Genomic DNA, 19532 nt, shown 5'->3' on the forward strand with positions numbered 1-19532 from the left:
TACAATTCAAAAGTACATGCATAAACTGTACCATGGTCCCCGGTAAAATGGGGTGATAATTACCCGACATGTACTTATGATGCTATATTGTTCTATATTTTCCGTATATGAAAACTCTGAATTTAAAGTTTTTCTTAATGTCATTTCGCAAAGAAAAGAATTTCCTGAGGCGAAAATAATGGTAGTTTACGTAAAATAATTTACCTTGCTTAATGTCAATCATTAAAATGCTGTGCGGTCTTTAATCTATATTTAAAAGAAAAGTAATGTTTGTATAGTCACGATGTTGTAATTTACATAGTTATATGGAGTAAGTTTATGAAACTTCACATGAACATGTATACTATACATATATAGAGTTATTCAATTAAACTTCGGTGTTTCACGTGGTCATGAACGTAGTTAGCATTGCAGAAAAACATACAAGTTCTCTGTAGCTGCAGGTCTGTAGCTCCCGGTCTAAAAAAATTCAAATGGACGACCTGGTCCTCCATCCGAATTTTTTCAGACCGGGAGCTACAGACCTGCAGCTAAGTTCTCTGTACTAGTTTGCAATGATAACACGTTTTCACCAGTTTAGAATTTTCAATATTTACAATATTTATATGATCTATGATGAATTTTTAAATGTAGTGAGCAACCTTAAACCAGTCCCAACGCTTTTTTCTGATAAAGAAGACGTACACATTACACTTATATGATGCATTTAATACTTAAAAAACAGATTTGCATTGTATGTTTAAATTAGCTTCAATTCTTTTATACATGTACATATATAAATCGAATTCAAAAGCAACCAAAGACGCACGGAACAATACAAATACAGGAACAATTCAAAAATACCAAAAAAAAAATCTTTTTAAAACACAGCCGTCACGGTCCGAATTCCTAATCATTCATCATTACCTAGCCTTTTCTGCAATGTCGCGACATAGTCAAAAAAAAAATCATCATTACATAGCCTTTCCTGCAATGTGGCGTCATTACATAGCCTTTTCTGCAATGTAGCGACATAGTAAAAAAAAATCATCATTACATAGCCTTTCCTGCAATGTAACGACAAAGTAGTAAAAAAAAATAGATCAGGAAAGACAACTTTAATCAAAAAATCATCAAAAGAAGAATTGAGTATATTTTTCATGTATATCTAATCATATACATGTATTTCCTTCTTTTTTTTTTTTACCTGGTTTCATTCTAAAATAAGCAATGATATGTTTTTCAAATACCGTATTTCTCGAAAAAAAACCCGCCCTTAATGCTTACAATACATGTACTAGTATTGCCAAAGTGGAAAATCATCATACTGCAAATGTTATAGAAATTATAGTATTTGTGTAAGATTTAATTTCATGTTACTTTTTCTAAGCCCGTAAAAGTATCAAATAACACATAATTCACATTAACATTCTAATAATTTGAAAACAGAACATCTCTAAACTTGGTGAATGTAAGAGCACGAGGGATTAAAAGGATTAATACGGTACTGTTGAATACTGTGACCAGCTCCTTGACAAAAGGGATCATTTTTCTCATGGAAGCCAAAAACCATAATACATGTAATCAAACTTTCATTACTGATAGAGTTGATGTGAAAAAATAAATTAAAATACAGTTTCAAAACAATTGAGACACTCTCACAACACACAGGGATAACATAATATCACACACATAACCGATAATCAAGTGATTTACAATATATATATATGTCAGGTGTGTATCTATACAATACATTTTAGGTAGGTAAGTTAAGACAAGGAAGCTTTTTGCTCACTGCAATATCTGGTGAGAAAATCTGAACACAATCAAATGAAAGATCAGACGCTGTAAGCATGGTAAGAGTAACATTCTGTGAGGATCCAAAAAATAAATGATCATTTTCAAAATAATCAAAGTACATAACTTCAAAACATGATATTAGCAAAACTGCCTTCACACAATAGAAATAGCCTTCTCCATCAAATCACGAACACTTTATATAACCAACCCCCTCCCCAATCCCAAACAAAAAAATCAAAATATTTAATATACATGTATATCAACTTCATACTTTTGTAATTTCCACTTTAGTATCACATTATGAAATGCAGAAAAAGACATGAACCATACCTCTTCATGGAAAATCAAGGCATGTTTGCCTCCCAACCTATTGCACATTCTCTTAAAGCACTCTTTCCCAAAACTTATGAATCACTGTCCATGCTTCAAAAATAGGGTACATGTAAAGGGATGAATTTTTTCTTTTTTTACAAAAAAATATGCAATGAATTTCATATTCAACATGCTCAATGTAAAAGTAATTTAAAGTTCTAACATGTGTTGATGCTGATCAGTTGCTATGCTAGTACACAGGGGCCAAGCCCGTTTTAAAATTAATTTCAATGGCCCCTGTGTGCTAGTATACCTCAGAAAAGTACAATGTACAATTGTAAGTCTACACATTTTCACTCAACATGTTTAATAATTTACAAAATATAACATTTAATAGTATATAAATTGTTAATTATAACTAATTAATTCTTACATATACAGTATAAACGTTTATTTCTTTTATAAAACAATAAATTTATGTATTTTCAGAGTTCTTTTCAGGAGATGCCATTTCTTATGATGAATAATGATAAAACATGTTCAATGTAGCATCATCCCTTAAGGTACCTCACTACACCGAGACTTATACTTTTTAAGACACTACGTCACAAGATGGCGATCTAAATGTTTTGTTAAACTGTTTATATTGTTCGATTCGGTTGTATATCGTCAAAGCTCAGTCGTTAAAGTATTGGGCTTCTGAACGGCAGATCATGAGTTCAAATCCGCTTGGAGCTTTTGTTCATGTTTACTAAATTAAATTTTCGAAAATGTTATTTTTCATCAAAAATTGCACATCTTTTTGCCTATTTGACTTAAATACTTCTTATCCATTCTGATATCTATCATAATCAAGTAATTTTCTGCTGATTTGAGAAAATATTTCAAGGTGTAGTGAGCCACCTAATATGTGGCTTCACATTCAATGGTCACAACAAATTAGGTGACTTTCCGATGTATTTTAATATCAATCAAAACAGTGAGAGCATTTAGAGCAAAGTAGAGCACACCTAAAGTACTCATCTAGCTTAATTTGTGCCATACATACAACAGAATCCAATTATTTTAAGTTTGTTTTCCCCTTCAATTATTAAAAAATATCCCCCCCCCCCACCCCCTGAAACTTAAAAATCATTGTCTGAAATTCCTTTTGAACATTAATAAATGATTAATACTTTTCATCATCATGATAAGCGGTGTACTAAGGTTATGAAATAATAAAAAGGGACGTTAAGTACATGAGCATCTGTTTCAACATCAGAACAACACCTAGAATGGACCTGAATCAATTAACAAACAAATGAGGTCATTTAGTCGAATGAATTAAGACATCTACATGAACTTTATGTTTCCTTCATAATGACATAAATAAATCTAGAAGCCGTACAATTTTTTCTTTCGAAAAAAAAAGAAAGACGACAATTTTTTGAACAGAGGGACAAAATGTCCGATTACAAACAAAAGACCAACCAATGACATCGACCTTTGGCCTAGAGGATCATGTCCTGAATGGACCCCATGCTTGAGGAGGAACTACTCTGGTGGGTAACGGGGAACTTTGACACTTCGGGGAGAACGTTCATCTGTCCATACAGTACCGGGTTGGGCAGCGACCTAGTTTTGGCTTGGGTGGACTGAGGGGCGATGATGGACTGCAAGTCTCGCTCAAGGTCGTCTAAGTCTCGACTCGACTCGTATTCCTGAGATTCTGTCTCATCCGACAGCTGGCTTTCACTCATTTTCCACTCCTTGTGAACTTCCACCTGATGATATACTGTCTGAGAGCTGTTCAAACTTAAACTACACATAGTAGGCATGGAACGACTTTTGACGCGGATAGAGGAAAAATCACTGTCTTCATCGTCATCATGGCTGCTTTTCCTGAATTCTCTACCCTTGCAGGTGTAATTTTCACTGCAGTGGTCAACTTGCCCACACAAGATACATGGAATCGTCTCAATGTCGGCAGAGTACCTGTTCTTGACTTTGAACGAATCGTTCTGTCTTGATGGCGACTTTTGTGGCGACAACCTTTGATTTTGTTCACTTGGCTTTGGAGAAATGTTCTGTTGATGTACTTCCACTTTGGCTTCCACCATTCTGGGATCACATGGAGATTCCCCGAGCAAGGGCTCCAATGATCTCTTCCTTGAGGGGCGAGATTTCGACTTGGAGCAGGGTGGAGGTAGAGCTTCCATGCTGTCCTCCACCCAGTTTGGATTGCATTTGAAGAATTCTTTCGCCGATTCGATGGCAACTTGAAGCTCCAGGCCATTTTCCGAGTTCTCATAATACTGGTCGATGGCTGAGGGGGGCAGATTGCCAAACTTGACACTACTGTCTGAACTATTTATCCCATGCACATGGCAGAACAGTTTGGTAATGTCTTTCATCAGGTGAAACTTGGTTCCCATCTCTATCTGATGGGGAATATCACTGCTGTAAGAATAATCCATATAAGCTACGATGAACCGAGACATGGGTAAACCTTTAAGTCTCTCCACTCGCATTTTCTCAGCCACATAATCCACAGCGACAGCAAAGTAATCGGGAACGGTTCGATACGGGTCGCTTTTGAACCTGACCCGTTTTTTGGTGCATCGGAGCCGCGCTCCCACAGAACAGAGCACTATAATAAAATCCGCCTCTTGAAGCCTGTCAATCAACCAGTCGTCCAGCCCCCGCTCGTGAATGATCTGGTCTTCGAATATATCAAGGTGTACGTTACAGTTGCAGGTGTCAATGAGGAAGCCAGCCAAAGCAGAGACCACCTTCTCATGGGCCGGACAGTCGAATGCATACAACAGCAGTATCGTAGGAATCTGCTTCTGATCCAAGTCTGCAAATACAAAATGGCAATCATTAAAAGAAGTTGAAAGTTTCAATAGATCTAATTAAAAGATTTTCAGGAATGTATCACATCTTAATGAAAGATGGACCTGATAAATTTTTTTTGTTCTAGAATGAGTTTGGAACTGTTGATTAAGATAAGGGAATTCATTCTCCATTTTTTAAAAATTTTGCACTTGCTCCAAACTTACAGTATATTTTTGTGACTAGAATTATGCAATGGAGTTATTCAGAGTTCAGAGTGAGGACAAGATGTCTTTTCAAGAATAAATATGAAATGAGAGACTAATTTACAAAATGAGACACATGACTATTAACAGCTGGGTTGTGAAGTAGTTATTATATAATACTCTAAAAATTCACACTACAGCAGATGTCATATTTATAGATCACAAAGTCGATAGACAATACACCTGGTGAATTAATATGAGGTTAAGTAACTTTTATCTTGTAGACACAAATAAAATGGACAAAATAGCAGCAGTATTAGTTTCAACAAGTCTAGACTGACTGAACGATTCAAACTAAAAACAACTCAACTGCAAAGGGCAATGAAATTTAGAGATCAAAAACTTTAAACAAACATGAGAAAACCCTATCTAATAAAGATCACACCCACGAATAGTGAATGAATATTGGCATTTTCAATGAACCCTATTTTCAATGACAGACTGCATTTGGTTTGATGCCTTAACTTTGATTAAAAGTCTTAAACCTAAGCAGACAACATCTGCAGCATAGGTCTCAAGGACAAGAAATGATAGGAGATTTGTTCAGTTGCAGACTGTGGTCAACTGAGAGGACCACTCAAAATTATAACCGTGATTTCTGTCACACTCAACTGACCTTCACAAGAGTCTGGACCAAGATACAGTTAGACCATAACCTTTGCCTGATCTAGACTCCCTTTTAAATCAGTATACCAGAGACAAGTCAACAGGCAAATACACTTCGACAGAGCAATACTAGGGATGGTATATAAAGACATTTTAAAATAATTATTGTTGAGATATCTGAGAAAGCAAAGCCTGAAAATAGAAATGTTTAGATGAGTAATTAATTAAAAAGCCCTCAAAGCTAGTGTATATTAAGACTTGAAAATGAATCCTAATAAACCCACTCCTCAATTGCAAATCAAACTGTGAATTTTTCACAGATACTGCAATGATTGTTAATATGAACATCTGACAATAAAATGATAATACGGTAACACGTGGTAACTGTATATTATGTTATAATCCAATCTAAAAAGAATTCATCACCCTAGAATTTTATCTGGTAGTAAGTCCTTCCAACTTTCAACTTTTGTACCATGTGCACAGGAAGTACATCATAAAAAATATGGGAGTAAAAGAAAAAAAGGACTGAGAGATGAAGAACTTTATGGTTTCATTATAATTATTCTTTTAACACCAATTTTTCATGGGTTATGTTCTTGAGTTCATACATGAAATCAAATTTTCAACGAACATGAAAATTATCATTAGACAATTTACATAATATATGAATTTCCATAGCCGCTGCCTCAAATTTGTCATTTCTACCACGTCCAACAAAATTGATGCTCACATTGGAAAATATTTAATGAAATCAATTAATCCACAGTCAGTGTAATAAAACAACAAAATCTTAGAGATTTAAAATCAGTACCTACCAATAGAGATCGAGCTACTCAATTCTTCCTCTGGATGATCTACAAAACATTTTTCAATGGAGGTTAAATTAAAAAACAGTGGCAATAATATGTAAATATTTGTCATAACAGTGACAAATTCTGAGATTGTAGAGGGTATGAGGGTGATTATATTACATAGATATGAAAGTTTTCATTCACAAATATTTTTTCTCTCTTTTTCATGCATACAGCATAGCCAAAGTTTTTAACATGATCAGTAGTAATACTGAATACATGGAAATATTCGACCCTGTTATATTTTCACCCTTTCACCATCGTTGTCAGCGGGCGAATTTAAGACTGGGCAAACACCAATGTTCCAAGGTATCTCTTTAGTACACAATTGTGCGGGGGCAAAACCATTTGCAAGTGTAGACGGGCGAAAATAACACTGAGCGAAAATAACCCTGTATACAGTATAGCGTTATATTAATAGGTTACCAGGTGCTCGGTGGTGGCGGAGATTGCGGCGCTTGTAGAGCTTGTACAGCAGAGAGATCACAATGATGAGACCCAGCAGTCCGACGACACCGCACACCGTCCCCAGCACGATCTGGAGCGACTGTTCATACTCCGTGTTGTCAGGCTGGTCCACAATCACGCCTGTAAATCAGAAATGTCTCATTGTGTATAAAATTCACAGGAATGCTGTAAAACAACAATATTCATGGAATGTGTCTCATTGTGTATACCGTAATCGTTATTTTCTGGTTCTTGAATATACTGTAAAGAGGATATGCATTGTAAATTTACACACTCGGTCAAAAAGCCCTCTCTTATTGTGTAATATGATTATCATTTACAGTAATGCTGTAAAACAGCAGAGCTCAGACAAATCTGTGTTATTTAATTGATTTACAGTTACTGTAATACAGTAAAACCGCAGCACTTAGTCTGAAGGCATGTCTCATCCAGTATATGATTTACAATACATTGAAAAACAGCAGCGCTGACTCTCAATAAGAAAGCAGCAGCCTATACGATTTACAGAAATACAGTACAACAGCTGTACTCACTTAAAGTTAGTAACAGGCAGTTAGCAGTAATTGTCTTATTGTATGTACTGTATACCAAATTTAATGTATGCAAAATTTTACACTTAACATGTACATCATTTAGAGGAAAATAATTTTTCAAAAATCAGCCTGTACTTGAACTAGCATATTACTTAAGTGATCCTCCCTTTATACAAATATGCATGGCATTAAGCAATGTACTTGATTTTGTGGAACCTGCTTTCCACCAAAAACACTAATTGAAATACACACTGTCAGTCAAATATACAGTACAACACGCTTATAACGAAGTGCAAGGGATGGACTATTTTACTTTGTTATAAGCATAATTCATTATATCCGTCAAGATTACAACATGTAATAAAGTCACGGGGAATGAAAATCACTTTGATCGAAGTGTCAATTCCTTATAAGCGTGTTCACTATAACCATGTTTTACTGTAATACATTTACAGTGCCTTGTCATTTTGACAATACCTTGCATTATTGCTGCTGCACCACAAACCATAGTAATTAAATTTCTCTCATAGCTCAATTATTGTAGCTTTTTTTTAACTATAAAAAAGCTGTCCATCAACTCACTCACTCATTAGCTGTCCCTAGTTTGCAATTCAATTTGTTGTCATTTTCTAGTTTTAATTATAATTGATAACTAAGAATATAAATTTGTTGCAATTAAAATTGGTTTACAGCATACAATTTACAGGATTACTGTAAACATTCCAAATCTTAATTCAATTATTAAGACTGCAAACAATATCTAATTAAACCTAAGAGGACAATTTATAGTTAATGCATGTGCAAGAATCAGGCAGCAAAAATGAATAATGTACATGCAAGTATTAATCCTTCTTAGCCCATTGTGTTGATGTTTATTACCTGAGCCTGGGTTGGGTTTGATTTCCTCCACACCATTTCCTGTTGACGGGGTTGTCATGGTGGCACCTGCGGATCAGAGAGACAATGAAAATCAACATCCGTTACTGTAACTATTAAATAAATTGAATTGCAATTCTTGAAAAATCTATCTTGTTTTGACATCCAAAGGAAATACTTAATAGTCATCTGTTTATATGTAAATTATTAATTATAATTGACGCCTGTATAATGATACAATCAAAAGTTATGGAAATCAATTAACGTAGCTATTACAGGTATAAACAAATCTGCACTCAAATCAATATCAAAATCCTTTAATATATTTCTCTCTTTCTCTTTCTCTCTCCGTGAAATAAAAATCATCAATTCCAGTATTGGTCAATTTGACTTTCAGTGAGCCCTAACGCAGCTTCTTAGAAGAGGATCGCCATATCTATATGTATATAAATACTGTGTTTTTTTAAAGCCGTATAATGATGTATGTAATACATACAGTTTTGAAAAACAAATGAGTCAGACTGATATTCCAGAAGCAAATAACACAGAAAAGGGAACTCTGGCATTCAATGGCCTCTATTTGATCTGATCTTTTTAAAGGGTGTACAACTTGGTTTCCATAGGGATTGAAAAAATTATAACAACTTGTTAATATGTGTACATGAAATCTGAAACTAGGTTTGTCTAACTGATCATGTTGATTGAAATAGTTTATCAACAATACAGTAAAAACTGTCTCATCTAATACCTATGCAATCCATATCACTGAAAATAATCTCCATTTTTTTTTTCCATTGCCATTTTACTACTTGCCACACACTTTAGTCTTCACACAATGATTTCCGACAACCCGTTCATTCATTTTGAATTAGACAACTTTAACTGCATGCGCTTGTATTTCAGTTAAATGGATTAAATATACACAAAACACAATGACTTTGCATCAATTTTTGTGTGACATGTAATAAGAATTAAGTTACATCTTTATTTGAATTTTAAAACACATCCATTATAAATTGTTTTCTTTCAAAATAAACAATATTAAAATTCAGCATAACAGATCCTTACAAATATTTGCTTTCACATTCTTATATTTATATAACAGTGTAGCACATTTGAATATTTTTTATTGTTATACTTTCATGTTAAATACTGAAATCTGATTGGTTAAGACGCAGTTAATAATATTTACTATTACCCTCAGCGTTAGCAACGCACTTGGCAACGGGTAACATTAAAAAATGTTACATGCGCGAAAATTATGCGCGTACGGTTCGCTGTAGAATTCACGTTATTCCTATATAAAAGCAGTAAAATTTTCTTAAAATTTTTAAAAAAGACATTCAGTATAACAAAATAAATAGTGCCTGTTTGGGAGGATAACAGTTGAAATTGACACCCCTCGAAAACCATTGTCAACCTCCGCTTCGCGTCGGTTGACAATGGTTTTCTCGGGGTGTCAATTTCAACTGTTACCCTCCCAAACAGGCACTATTTATATAATAAAACATCAGCAACTGGTCAATGTGGACTACAGTCTGATGATCATGAGTTCGAACCTTGCACAGGGGTGTTTACATTTTGAAAAATGTATTTTAAGGTCAAATATTGTACTACATATTGTATTTGCAAATTTTAACAGACTGAGTGTGATCATATATTTTTGAATATGATGTACTTTTCTCCCCCCTACAATTTCATCACAATATTTACAGTTACAGCTGTATCATATCTTTTCAAGTTGACTCTAATACCTATTTATCTGGAAAAGCAAACATTTACATTTGCAAATATGCTTCCATATATGAACCTGTAGGATAGCAAGAATGTTCAATTCTGTGTGAACTTTTTTATGACGTCACAATAATTATCGCACATGCTTATCGCTTGACGGTTGCATATGCATTGTTGTAAACATTTCAAAATACAGTTACATGTATTTTAATAATTCTAAACGATTGCCTTTTTCAAACTTAAATATTAAAGTAATTAATACACAGCATGCAATGTTAAAAAGTTCACTGAGATATGACTTGGTTGGTATGTGATCAAATCTTCTGAGAACCCATCCAGACTTAACAGGAATTGATCATGTGACCAACCAAGTTCATATCCTGGTAAACTTTTTAACTTGCTGTTAATTTATGAGCCAAGGTAATGCATGTATTTGCTTGTTTACAGCAATATCTATTTTCACTAGCATATTTTATATTCTAAATAATAAATTTTCCTACCTTTGGACACCCACATACATTTTTTTCAATATATATTATTTCTGTAGACAAAGTTCATTTGTGGGGGGGTGGGGTAGGGGCGGCTGGAGGAATTGTACAATAAATTAAAAATTTATGGTTGGCAATTGACAATTATCATGAGTATAATGTTCAGTAAATGAAATTATATAATACTAAGCAATTTATAATAAATATATCTGAATGATTTTTTTTATCATAACTTTTAATTTGAAAAACAGCAGTGGGTTTTCAAATGTTTTAACATATATCATCATGCATCATAAATAAATATAGTCCTGCATATTCTTCAATCCTTTTAAAACCTCTTTTTAAACACAAACTTTGCAATGTTTACTTCAACAGATGAAACTCTCCTTTATGCAACATCTTACATCAGAGCAGAATATAAATACTTCACCAGCAGAGTACATAATTGAACCCTTTATGATTAACATGTACTGTAATGTTAAAGAACAAAGGATTTTTGTGTTATAAAAATCGAACCACTCTGAGTTTATCCAAAACAACTAGAGGCAAATTCTTAATACGCACATCTTCCTTTATAATCATTTTAATGGAATTTATGCGGAGAAACTGTCAGTCCATTATATTGAAACAAAACTATTTCTATTCATCTAAATATACTTAAAATGATTTGGGACAATAAACACTAATTGGTTTTGCTATAGATAATGATTCAGACCCTCCCTTGGGGCTTGAAATAGGCACAGCGTGAATTTGGATATCTCAATTTAGGTACCTGTACTAGAAAGTTTTATCCTATATAAACATTTGAATGTACCTATGTCATGCCTTTTCATGTTCCTGCATTTATACATATATGCAATAACTGCAATTTAAACATTATGTTGGTTAAACAAAGATGTTGCTATAGGGATGGATTGAACATAATATTCAAATTTTCAATCATAAATAAAATTATTATTTACTGCAGAAATGACACTATAAATCTACATGTAAGTTGGGTTTTTTTTCAAATAGTTAACCTTAATCAATTGAACATGTTGAAAGAGCTTACTAGCATTTGGGGGGGGGGGGGGGGGGGTGATCTGATTGAGATGGGGCAATAAGGGATGCATGGGGTTAATAGGAGGGTGAAATGACATTAAGGGAATGGTGGGAGGATATGGATTATCAAATTACTCCTAAATACTTTGTAACCATAATGTCACAAACACACTCTCTGCGCCCTGGATCTATATATTTATCATTTATCAATTCAGTTTGATCATTGTTCTGTTGATTCCTTTCATTATGAGATGTCAATCTTTCCTTCAACATTCTATTGACACCTGGCATGTGCCCTGTGTCTATATATAGTCTTGGGTTGATTAGGAATGTTCACTATACAAACACCAAATAAAGCCCTTTATACATGTGTGCGTGTGTTTGAATCTACCTGTACGAAATCCCCTTTAAATTGCTCATATCAATGGCAGATTTACGATACAATTCCATCCAATTTATCGAAAGGGCAAGATTCTATATTCATGGGACTATGCTTATAGGGGCCTTGACCCAAATCAAGTAATATCAACTACTATTTGTGTGCAAAACAATCTGTAACAGGGAGGATTAACCAATAAAAATGCCAGTCGCCTTTACCCCAATGCACAGAGACAATTACTTAAACAGTTGAATTGACGTCCTTAAAACTCAAGATGCATTTTGCGTCGATTTCACGCCTATTGATTTTTACTCTTTTTTTCCTTCCTTGACAGAGAGTCTCTGATTTCTATGGCATTCCTCGGTTTACGCAGTGGAAGAAAGATATAAATTCTCTACCATTCCTAATAAATGTGATCTCAGTGAGGAGAAATCAATTAAAGACAGGATCAAGTAATACTAGTTTAAGTAATACAAAGCCTGATGAAACACATTGATTTATAATACTCACTTAAACATGTTAAACAGTACAGATGAAAAGAAAGTCAACTGACACAGTCTTATCTTGTCATCATTTAATGATACATATATATACACATTATGATAATTAATGTACTTCAATATATTGTACAAATAAAATTTAAACATATCTGCATGTATGATACTCAATTGAATTTAAAGTAACAGGAATTATAGCCTACATAAACCCTCTCCTAATTAATTGTACTGATGGGTTACACAAAGTGAGAGAGAAATTCAATAAGGTTTTAAAGACTGCAGAGAGAGAGAGAGAGAGAGAGAGAGAGAGAGTGGCGGTGTTTTTGGTTGGGAAGGGGGGGGGGGGGGGGAATCGGAGTATTTCAGTTAGCAAATGCATGGATAATATTTATAATCTAATACTGATTCCAGAGTGCAACATGTTCTAGATCAAAACATTCATCATTGAAAATCCAAAGAGACATCATAATAAGGCTAAAGATATTGCCATTCCAATAGTACACTGTAAGTGCTTTTAAGCTAATATTATCAATACAACAACATTTTAGTTGGATTCTTCAAAATCGCAGCAAACTGTACAAATAATATTGTGTATTCAACACCTCAATTTAAAAATATCAATAATGACAAAATTAAGCTATGGAAGTCATTTAAGCATTGAATCATTATTTTTTGAAAGATATGTCTTATAACTGCAGCGGTGTGTGCATACAAATTGAATAACGCACGCTTAGTAGCGTACGTGTTATGAAAATTTGTATGCACACACCACTGCAGTTATGAGACTACGGTATATCTTTCAAAAAATAATGATTTCATGTTTTATATTTACATTTTTTAAAACTACTTTCCTTGTCTGCAAATGTGATTTTTACGTCAAAATTTCTGTTTTATCCTAAGGGTAAGTTCAAATTAATGGAAGAGCCGTCATAATAAAACTAGTCATTCTAACCTTTCAGTACCCTGTGTGTGTTACAGTCTTATAACTGCAGTATCTTTTCACACACTTTACATGCAAAAAATATTTGGAATGTAAATATAGTGCTTATAACACTGTCCAAGAATAAAATCTACTTGAGTCTATATATAGTACTACACAAAGTGACACAGCACATTTTTTATCAACAATTTTTCCAAGAAGAAAAATGTTTACATTTTCTTAATAAATCAAGTTAAAGGGAGTGATTCAACATGTTAAAATATTTCTTTTATTCAATATATTTCACATAATATGTTTCAGACCAAGAGGTTATAGTTACAACACAGATATCTAATCAATTCACGCACAAGTATTTCTGACACAATTTTTAATCAGTTATGCGATTTTACCATTAAAAAAAATTAAAGAAGTTGTATTTCATGTATCTAATATACATGTATATTAAGACCTACCTGAATCCGCCATTTTCCTTCAATGAAGATGATTTCTATGCGAGACCATCATTCCAGCACTGCAGAGAAATGTCTCCCTCCATAATCACTAGTCACCTGTAATTCAATAGATGAAGATGGAGTCAGAGGCCATTGACAAGATACACAATTTACGTCACTCGAAGTCTCGAGATCTTGCTAATCAAGTCCTTTGATTCACTTCCTGAGAAATCCCTTCAGATGTTTTTACCTGTCCAGATATCTCACCGAATTTTCTCGAGTCGTCGTTGACTGTATTTATTGGACTCACTGAGTATCTGGCACTATACTACGTACCTGACAGCGTATATTTGAAACTATACTCATCTCAATCAAATACACTTATATGCGTACATGTATCATGACATATCAATAATATGTAACTCATGGAAATGCTCCCTTTTATAAGAGGCTCTCTGTTTGTGATACATGTATTACGCATCTCAAACTCGAAAACATACTTCACATATTAATTCTCCCAATTGAAAAATCACAATCAATCCAAATTTTTCAAAAATCAATACAATTTCTCACAAAATCATTCGCTGTCTGAGATAATCCTACAGTGTTATACATGTACTACTATGTCTGAGGTCTCAATATAATAAAGTACAAATTCAAAACAAACGTTAAACTGCCTATCCCTTACACTTTAACAGCACTACTTAAGAAGGTGACTTAAGGTCACCTACGTAAAGCTCTACAAACAGGTTTTAATAACGGTGGGGTTTTTCCCCCTCTGATTCAATGCACCACAAATGTATGGTAACAACAGTCAGAATTGATAGCAAGTCAGTCAAATTTTTGACCAGGTATCGGTATTTAATATTACATGTATTATACCCATGTATAATAACAGTCACCTGTTCACCTGAGTGTTTACAATCTAATCTTTAAAATAGAATCACTTTCTGTTAAAAGAGTGGAGGTGTTTATCACAATATATTTACATTTTCCAGTGTCTTTGTCTGTGATAACACTACGTATCGATTTTGTACTATATAACTCATAATACAAATGACGCCAAATTGAGGCGCCAGCGGGGTTTGTTTATTTATATTTAAATATTTTATCGTACGATGGCCTAAAATTATATAAATATTCCTTATATAGGTGAAGACCACAGCAAGATTTTTTTTTAAAGTATTTAGTTCTTCAAAATTATCAATTTGGACATTCCCCCTTGGCCTCATAAACCCATCTAGTATATAGAATTACTGAAAGCTATATCATACAAGCAAAATGATATCTTTTAATTAAAAATAACTGAATCATTTTCCAGTTAGGACATAAACTATTTCCATTCCATTACACACAAAAAATGAATAACAATAATGGCAATATCTAACAGTTTTCCGAACTAGCAGCTTTAAATCTGCAATTTTCAACAATGAGAGAATAATTGAAAGAGAATCCATTCCTAAAGCCAGAACTTTCTGTTCATTTTATTAATATAGAGGCAATCCTTTCAATGCTGGAATAAGCAATTAAACAGGCCATATTTTTTTTTCATAGATAGAAATTAACCACAGAATCACATTACATATTAAAAAATTGTCCTTATGAAGCACCCCTGGCACTGAGAAAATGGCAAATACGGGTATCTGATATATTGAAATTCATGACAATAGCTACTTTAGGCTTCATTTTTTTTTTTATTTGATGAAACATGTTTAGAGAAATATACATTATTAGAAATATCCAATATTAATTACAAGATATGTTATTTCAAAACATAATTATTGATGTGATTTTCGCTTGATATTTTTAAATCTTGCGCATTTGTTCAGGTTCTCCAATCCTCACCCTCAAAGTATTTATTCATCATAAAAATGTTAATTATCCTTTAAACTTTATATATATACGAAATAAAATAAAAAGAAATTTTTTTATGGTATCCATGCCTTTTGTGAATATTGCAATTCTGCACAGGCCACAGTGAATTAAGGATGAAATAAATATACAAGATTAGATCACATTAGCAAAAAAAAAAAGAAAGGTACATGTACAGATGCACCGATGACTCGATCCCCTTTATGTTTCAACTTTATGTAGTAACTCTCCATGGAGTCATTAGGCAGACTGTTTGAACAGCTGTGGGTGATATTAACACTACAAGACTAATTAAAATTTGTCCATATAAAAGGCAGATTTACAGTACAAATAAAATATTTCGTATAATTTAGAGTTAATCGAACATTGCTGAGGATCGGAGATCGTTAAGTTTCCAACTGATAACTACAATTATGTACATGTATTTGCCTGTCACAGGCATTGGCTTCAAAAAGCACATGAAGGACAAATCTAAAACTCAAGCCTCACAATGCATATTATTAATTTGTCTTAAATCTATTTGACTTCATCCCACTTTCTACAGCCAACTCAGTAGCAATCTTTGCTACCCAAGTGTCTACCGGTAATTCGTTATTCTAATAGCGAAGATGATTCAGTAGTCCTAAGTTTCTTAAAATTGGTGAAGGTTTTAAAAAAAATAGCTTTGGGTATAAATCATTCAAACATTTTATAATGCCTCGATCAACATCCCAATATTTGGTGGGGGTTTTTTTGTGCACTCTGAATATGGAATATGTACAATTATTTCATCACAGTGATCGGCACAAGCTTTTTTACCAACTGAAGGGAGTTCCTTACCTGCATGCATATCAAACGCATTAAGATTATAAATCCCTCAAAGCAATTACAAACACAACATCATGATGGAAGCAGAATAGATCAAAACTATTAAACTAAAAATAAGAAATGAGATCAGAATTTGTCCTCTCCATATAATTGGTCACTCTAAATTCCCCAAGGGGAGTTCCTAGTAACAGCTTACTCCATTAGTAGTTATACACTTATAATAGTATACGGCCATATAACCCTACAACATGTCAGCCACTTTTAACATTGATAGCCAGAGAATAATCCTCACCACCAATCCACAACGTACGTGACAGCGATGTGACCGGTCAGATGGAGTAAGAGTCTGTCAGAGGCTGTAACCCACCCCGTGGTCACCGATAAATCCCACACTTAAACCTGTCACTTCTCTGCTGTCAATCAACCACAGCTTATAAAACTTCTCCACCAATCTCTGACATTCATAAACAGTCTCAAAAAGCTCACACGTTGGGCCAAGCATATTATCTTCTTAAAGCTGAACAAAGGAGAACTGCACTATTGATTTTTCATTTTCCATCATCGGAAATTCAGATTTTTTCATTTTGTTTTTTCTTTATATATAATAAATTCAAATGCTGAATACTTTTTTCAGACAATTAAGTGTCTGTAGATAAAAGGTAAATGTCACATAGTTCAGGCATGTAGATTTTACCAAAATCATGAAAAACATGAAAAAGGAGTTGTCATAATGATATAGGGGTCAAATATCCTGCAGTTATTTAGCATTTTACCAGTAATCTATAGACTTCAGACAGGTAGTAGCTTATGTATAATTTAACCCCCAAAATAAACCACTTTCTTGATTACATTAAGACTGAAAATTTCATTACCTGGTACTTAATGATCTGAGTTGAAATGTAATCAATTTCCATATACATGTATTGTACCAATCAAAATTTTTTATGACTTGTGGCATTATCAATATCAAAACTGTACATGTATTGAGTATTTTGGGGGTCTATATCCAAAGTTCTGTAAACACTGCCCATAGCTGCAGTTATATTGCTGACAATACATCATTACATGTTCATGTTTTATTAGAAGAAAGTGTGCATTTAAAATATTGTTTACCAGAGAACTTCAAGTGAAGATAAATAGTTTTGCAAAACTGGAAAATTGAAAACAACACGGAGAGAAAACACTGGGTTACTATGTAGCAGTAAATACACCCACAGAAAATGCAGAATGAAACAATCATCTAACAGGTTTTTGTTTTTACAATTCAGAAACCAGCCTTCAAGACCAAAATTGGTTACAGCAGACAACCTCTGTCATATTTAATATATAACATAAGATTTTCCCAGCTATATAATACATGTATATTACATCTCGATATTGATATTGGCCGTCAATAAACAAAATGTCCCAATTGTAATATATTATTTATTGCAAAGGAACAACTTTCTGTCCACTTCACTCTGTTCCTTGGTAGAAGTCAGGACTAATTTCTGGCCATATGATACATGTATATGGGAGTTCATGCAGTTGTCCAATATTTTATGACTTTTACAGCTAATTGCACACATGAAACTGAAGAAACGCATAGATTCTTCGGGTTAAAATTTTGTTGTAAACTAAATAAGATTTAGTTGGGATTTAATTTTAATTGTGATATCGTAATTTCTGTTGATAGATATTGTAGTGAAATGTACATTATAAAATTATGCTAATTAATACATGTTGTTAAATATGTAATTGACCTGTGACTCTGGTCCACTACCAACCCCAATACCTGGAGCTCCAGTAGTCAGTCCAGTCTAGTTCGCTTACCAGTAAACACCTGTCTGTTCATCTTTGTATTGTATGATGTACCAATAGTACATGTACCATATTCCTTGTTTGTTCATCATAAGTTAAGGCTTATAAATGCATCTACATAATATCGGTTTTACAACAATATTTACTACCAGCTCGTAATACATCTGTAAGTTACAATGCAATTATGGTGACTCTCTCTCTCTCTCTCTCTCTCTCTCTTTTCTCTCTCTCTCTGTGTAGAATTTTTTACGCATGTCATGGTTAAGATTTCGTGGCTGTTGTGTTGGCCGACAAAGAATTTTACTGAGGCTAATACATTATGTATTGCATTGTCCAAATCAAACCCAGACACAGGACGAAAGAGAAAGTGTAGTTATCGTTATCTTAAATACAACAGATATTATTTCATAAGTAACAGAGTAAGCCGATAACAAAGGTAACCTATGAACGCTGCTTTGCACAGCTGAAAGTGAAATATGACCAGAGGCCTGTCGAAAGAACTAAACGGAATCAGATCAACTACACAGAGCATTGACTCATGTTTGTTTACATGTACGTAAGATAATCTTATCATATAAACCATAACCAAAACATACCTATCGTTATGATGTCGGAAGTTGTCCACTGACGTCTTTTTGTGTGTATTTACAATCAACGCCAAAACGAGGCCGTACGGAAAATGAATACAGAATCTCGATCCCGACTTTAATCAGTCATGTCAGAAGTTGCATCGTTCAAATGCACACACATAGCCTAACCAAACAGGAACGGTCTTTGATGGCACAATTTAGACGTGGATTTCTTCCTCTCAGTGTCGAAACTGGTCGTTATCGAAATGAACCTCTTCAAGAACGTTATTGTGTTTTGTGTAATGGCAATTCAATTCAAGATGAAAACATTTTATTTTTCAATGCAAATTCTACGAAAATAACAGAAACTCTTTCTTTCATAAGTATAAACTTAGATACAAACCTAGATGAAACTGTCAACTTAAATATCATTGTGGAAAAAAAATCAAAGACAAACTGCCAAATA

General features: G+C 33.7%; 1 protein-coding gene across 2 annotated transcripts; it reads right to left on the reverse strand.

Moving 5' to 3' along the window:
• Positions 1 to 687: 687 nt before the first annotated feature.
• LOC105340255 (interleukin-17 receptor D) lies at positions 688 to 19189 on the reverse strand. Of its 2 annotated transcripts, none has more exons than XM_034452459.2 (6): positions 19094 to 19189; positions 14040 to 14135; positions 8512 to 8577; positions 7058 to 7219; positions 6596 to 6634; positions 688 to 4930 (listed from the first exon to the last, which is right to left on the reverse strand). In XM_034452459.2, the coding sequence occupies exons 2-6, from the start codon at positions 14050 to 14052 to the stop codon at positions 3582 to 3584; spliced, it is 1629 nt and encodes a 542-aa protein (XP_034308350.2). In that variant the 5' UTR covers positions 14053 to 14135; positions 19094 to 19189; the 3' UTR covers positions 688 to 3581. The 2 variants fall into 2 exon arrangements, with proteins under 2 accessions (XP_034308350.2, XP_065938504.1); XM_066082432.1 differs by lacking the exon at positions 19094 to 19189 and adding an exon at positions 16710 to 16734.
• Positions 19190 to 19532: the final 343 nt, after the last annotated feature.

The sequence above is a fragment of the Magallana gigas genome, chromosome 4 (genome assembly GCF_963853765.1).
Source record: "Magallana gigas chromosome 4, xbMagGiga1.1, whole genome shotgun sequence".
NCBI classification, from domain to species: Eukaryota; Metazoa; Mollusca; class Bivalvia; order Ostreida; family Ostreidae; genus Magallana; species Magallana gigas.

Excerpts from the sequence above, each read along its gene's own strand:
- LOC105340255 (XM_034452459.2), bottom strand. Across the intron at positions 7,220-8,511 it reads CAAACCCAACCCAGGCTCAG|GCGTGATTGTGGACCAGCCT; the intron begins GTAATAAACATC and ends TCTGATTTACAG. Across the intron at positions 6,635-7,057 it reads CCGCCACCACCGAGCACCTG|ATCATCCAGAGGAAGAATTG; the intron begins GTAACCTATTAA and ends AATGTTTTGTAG.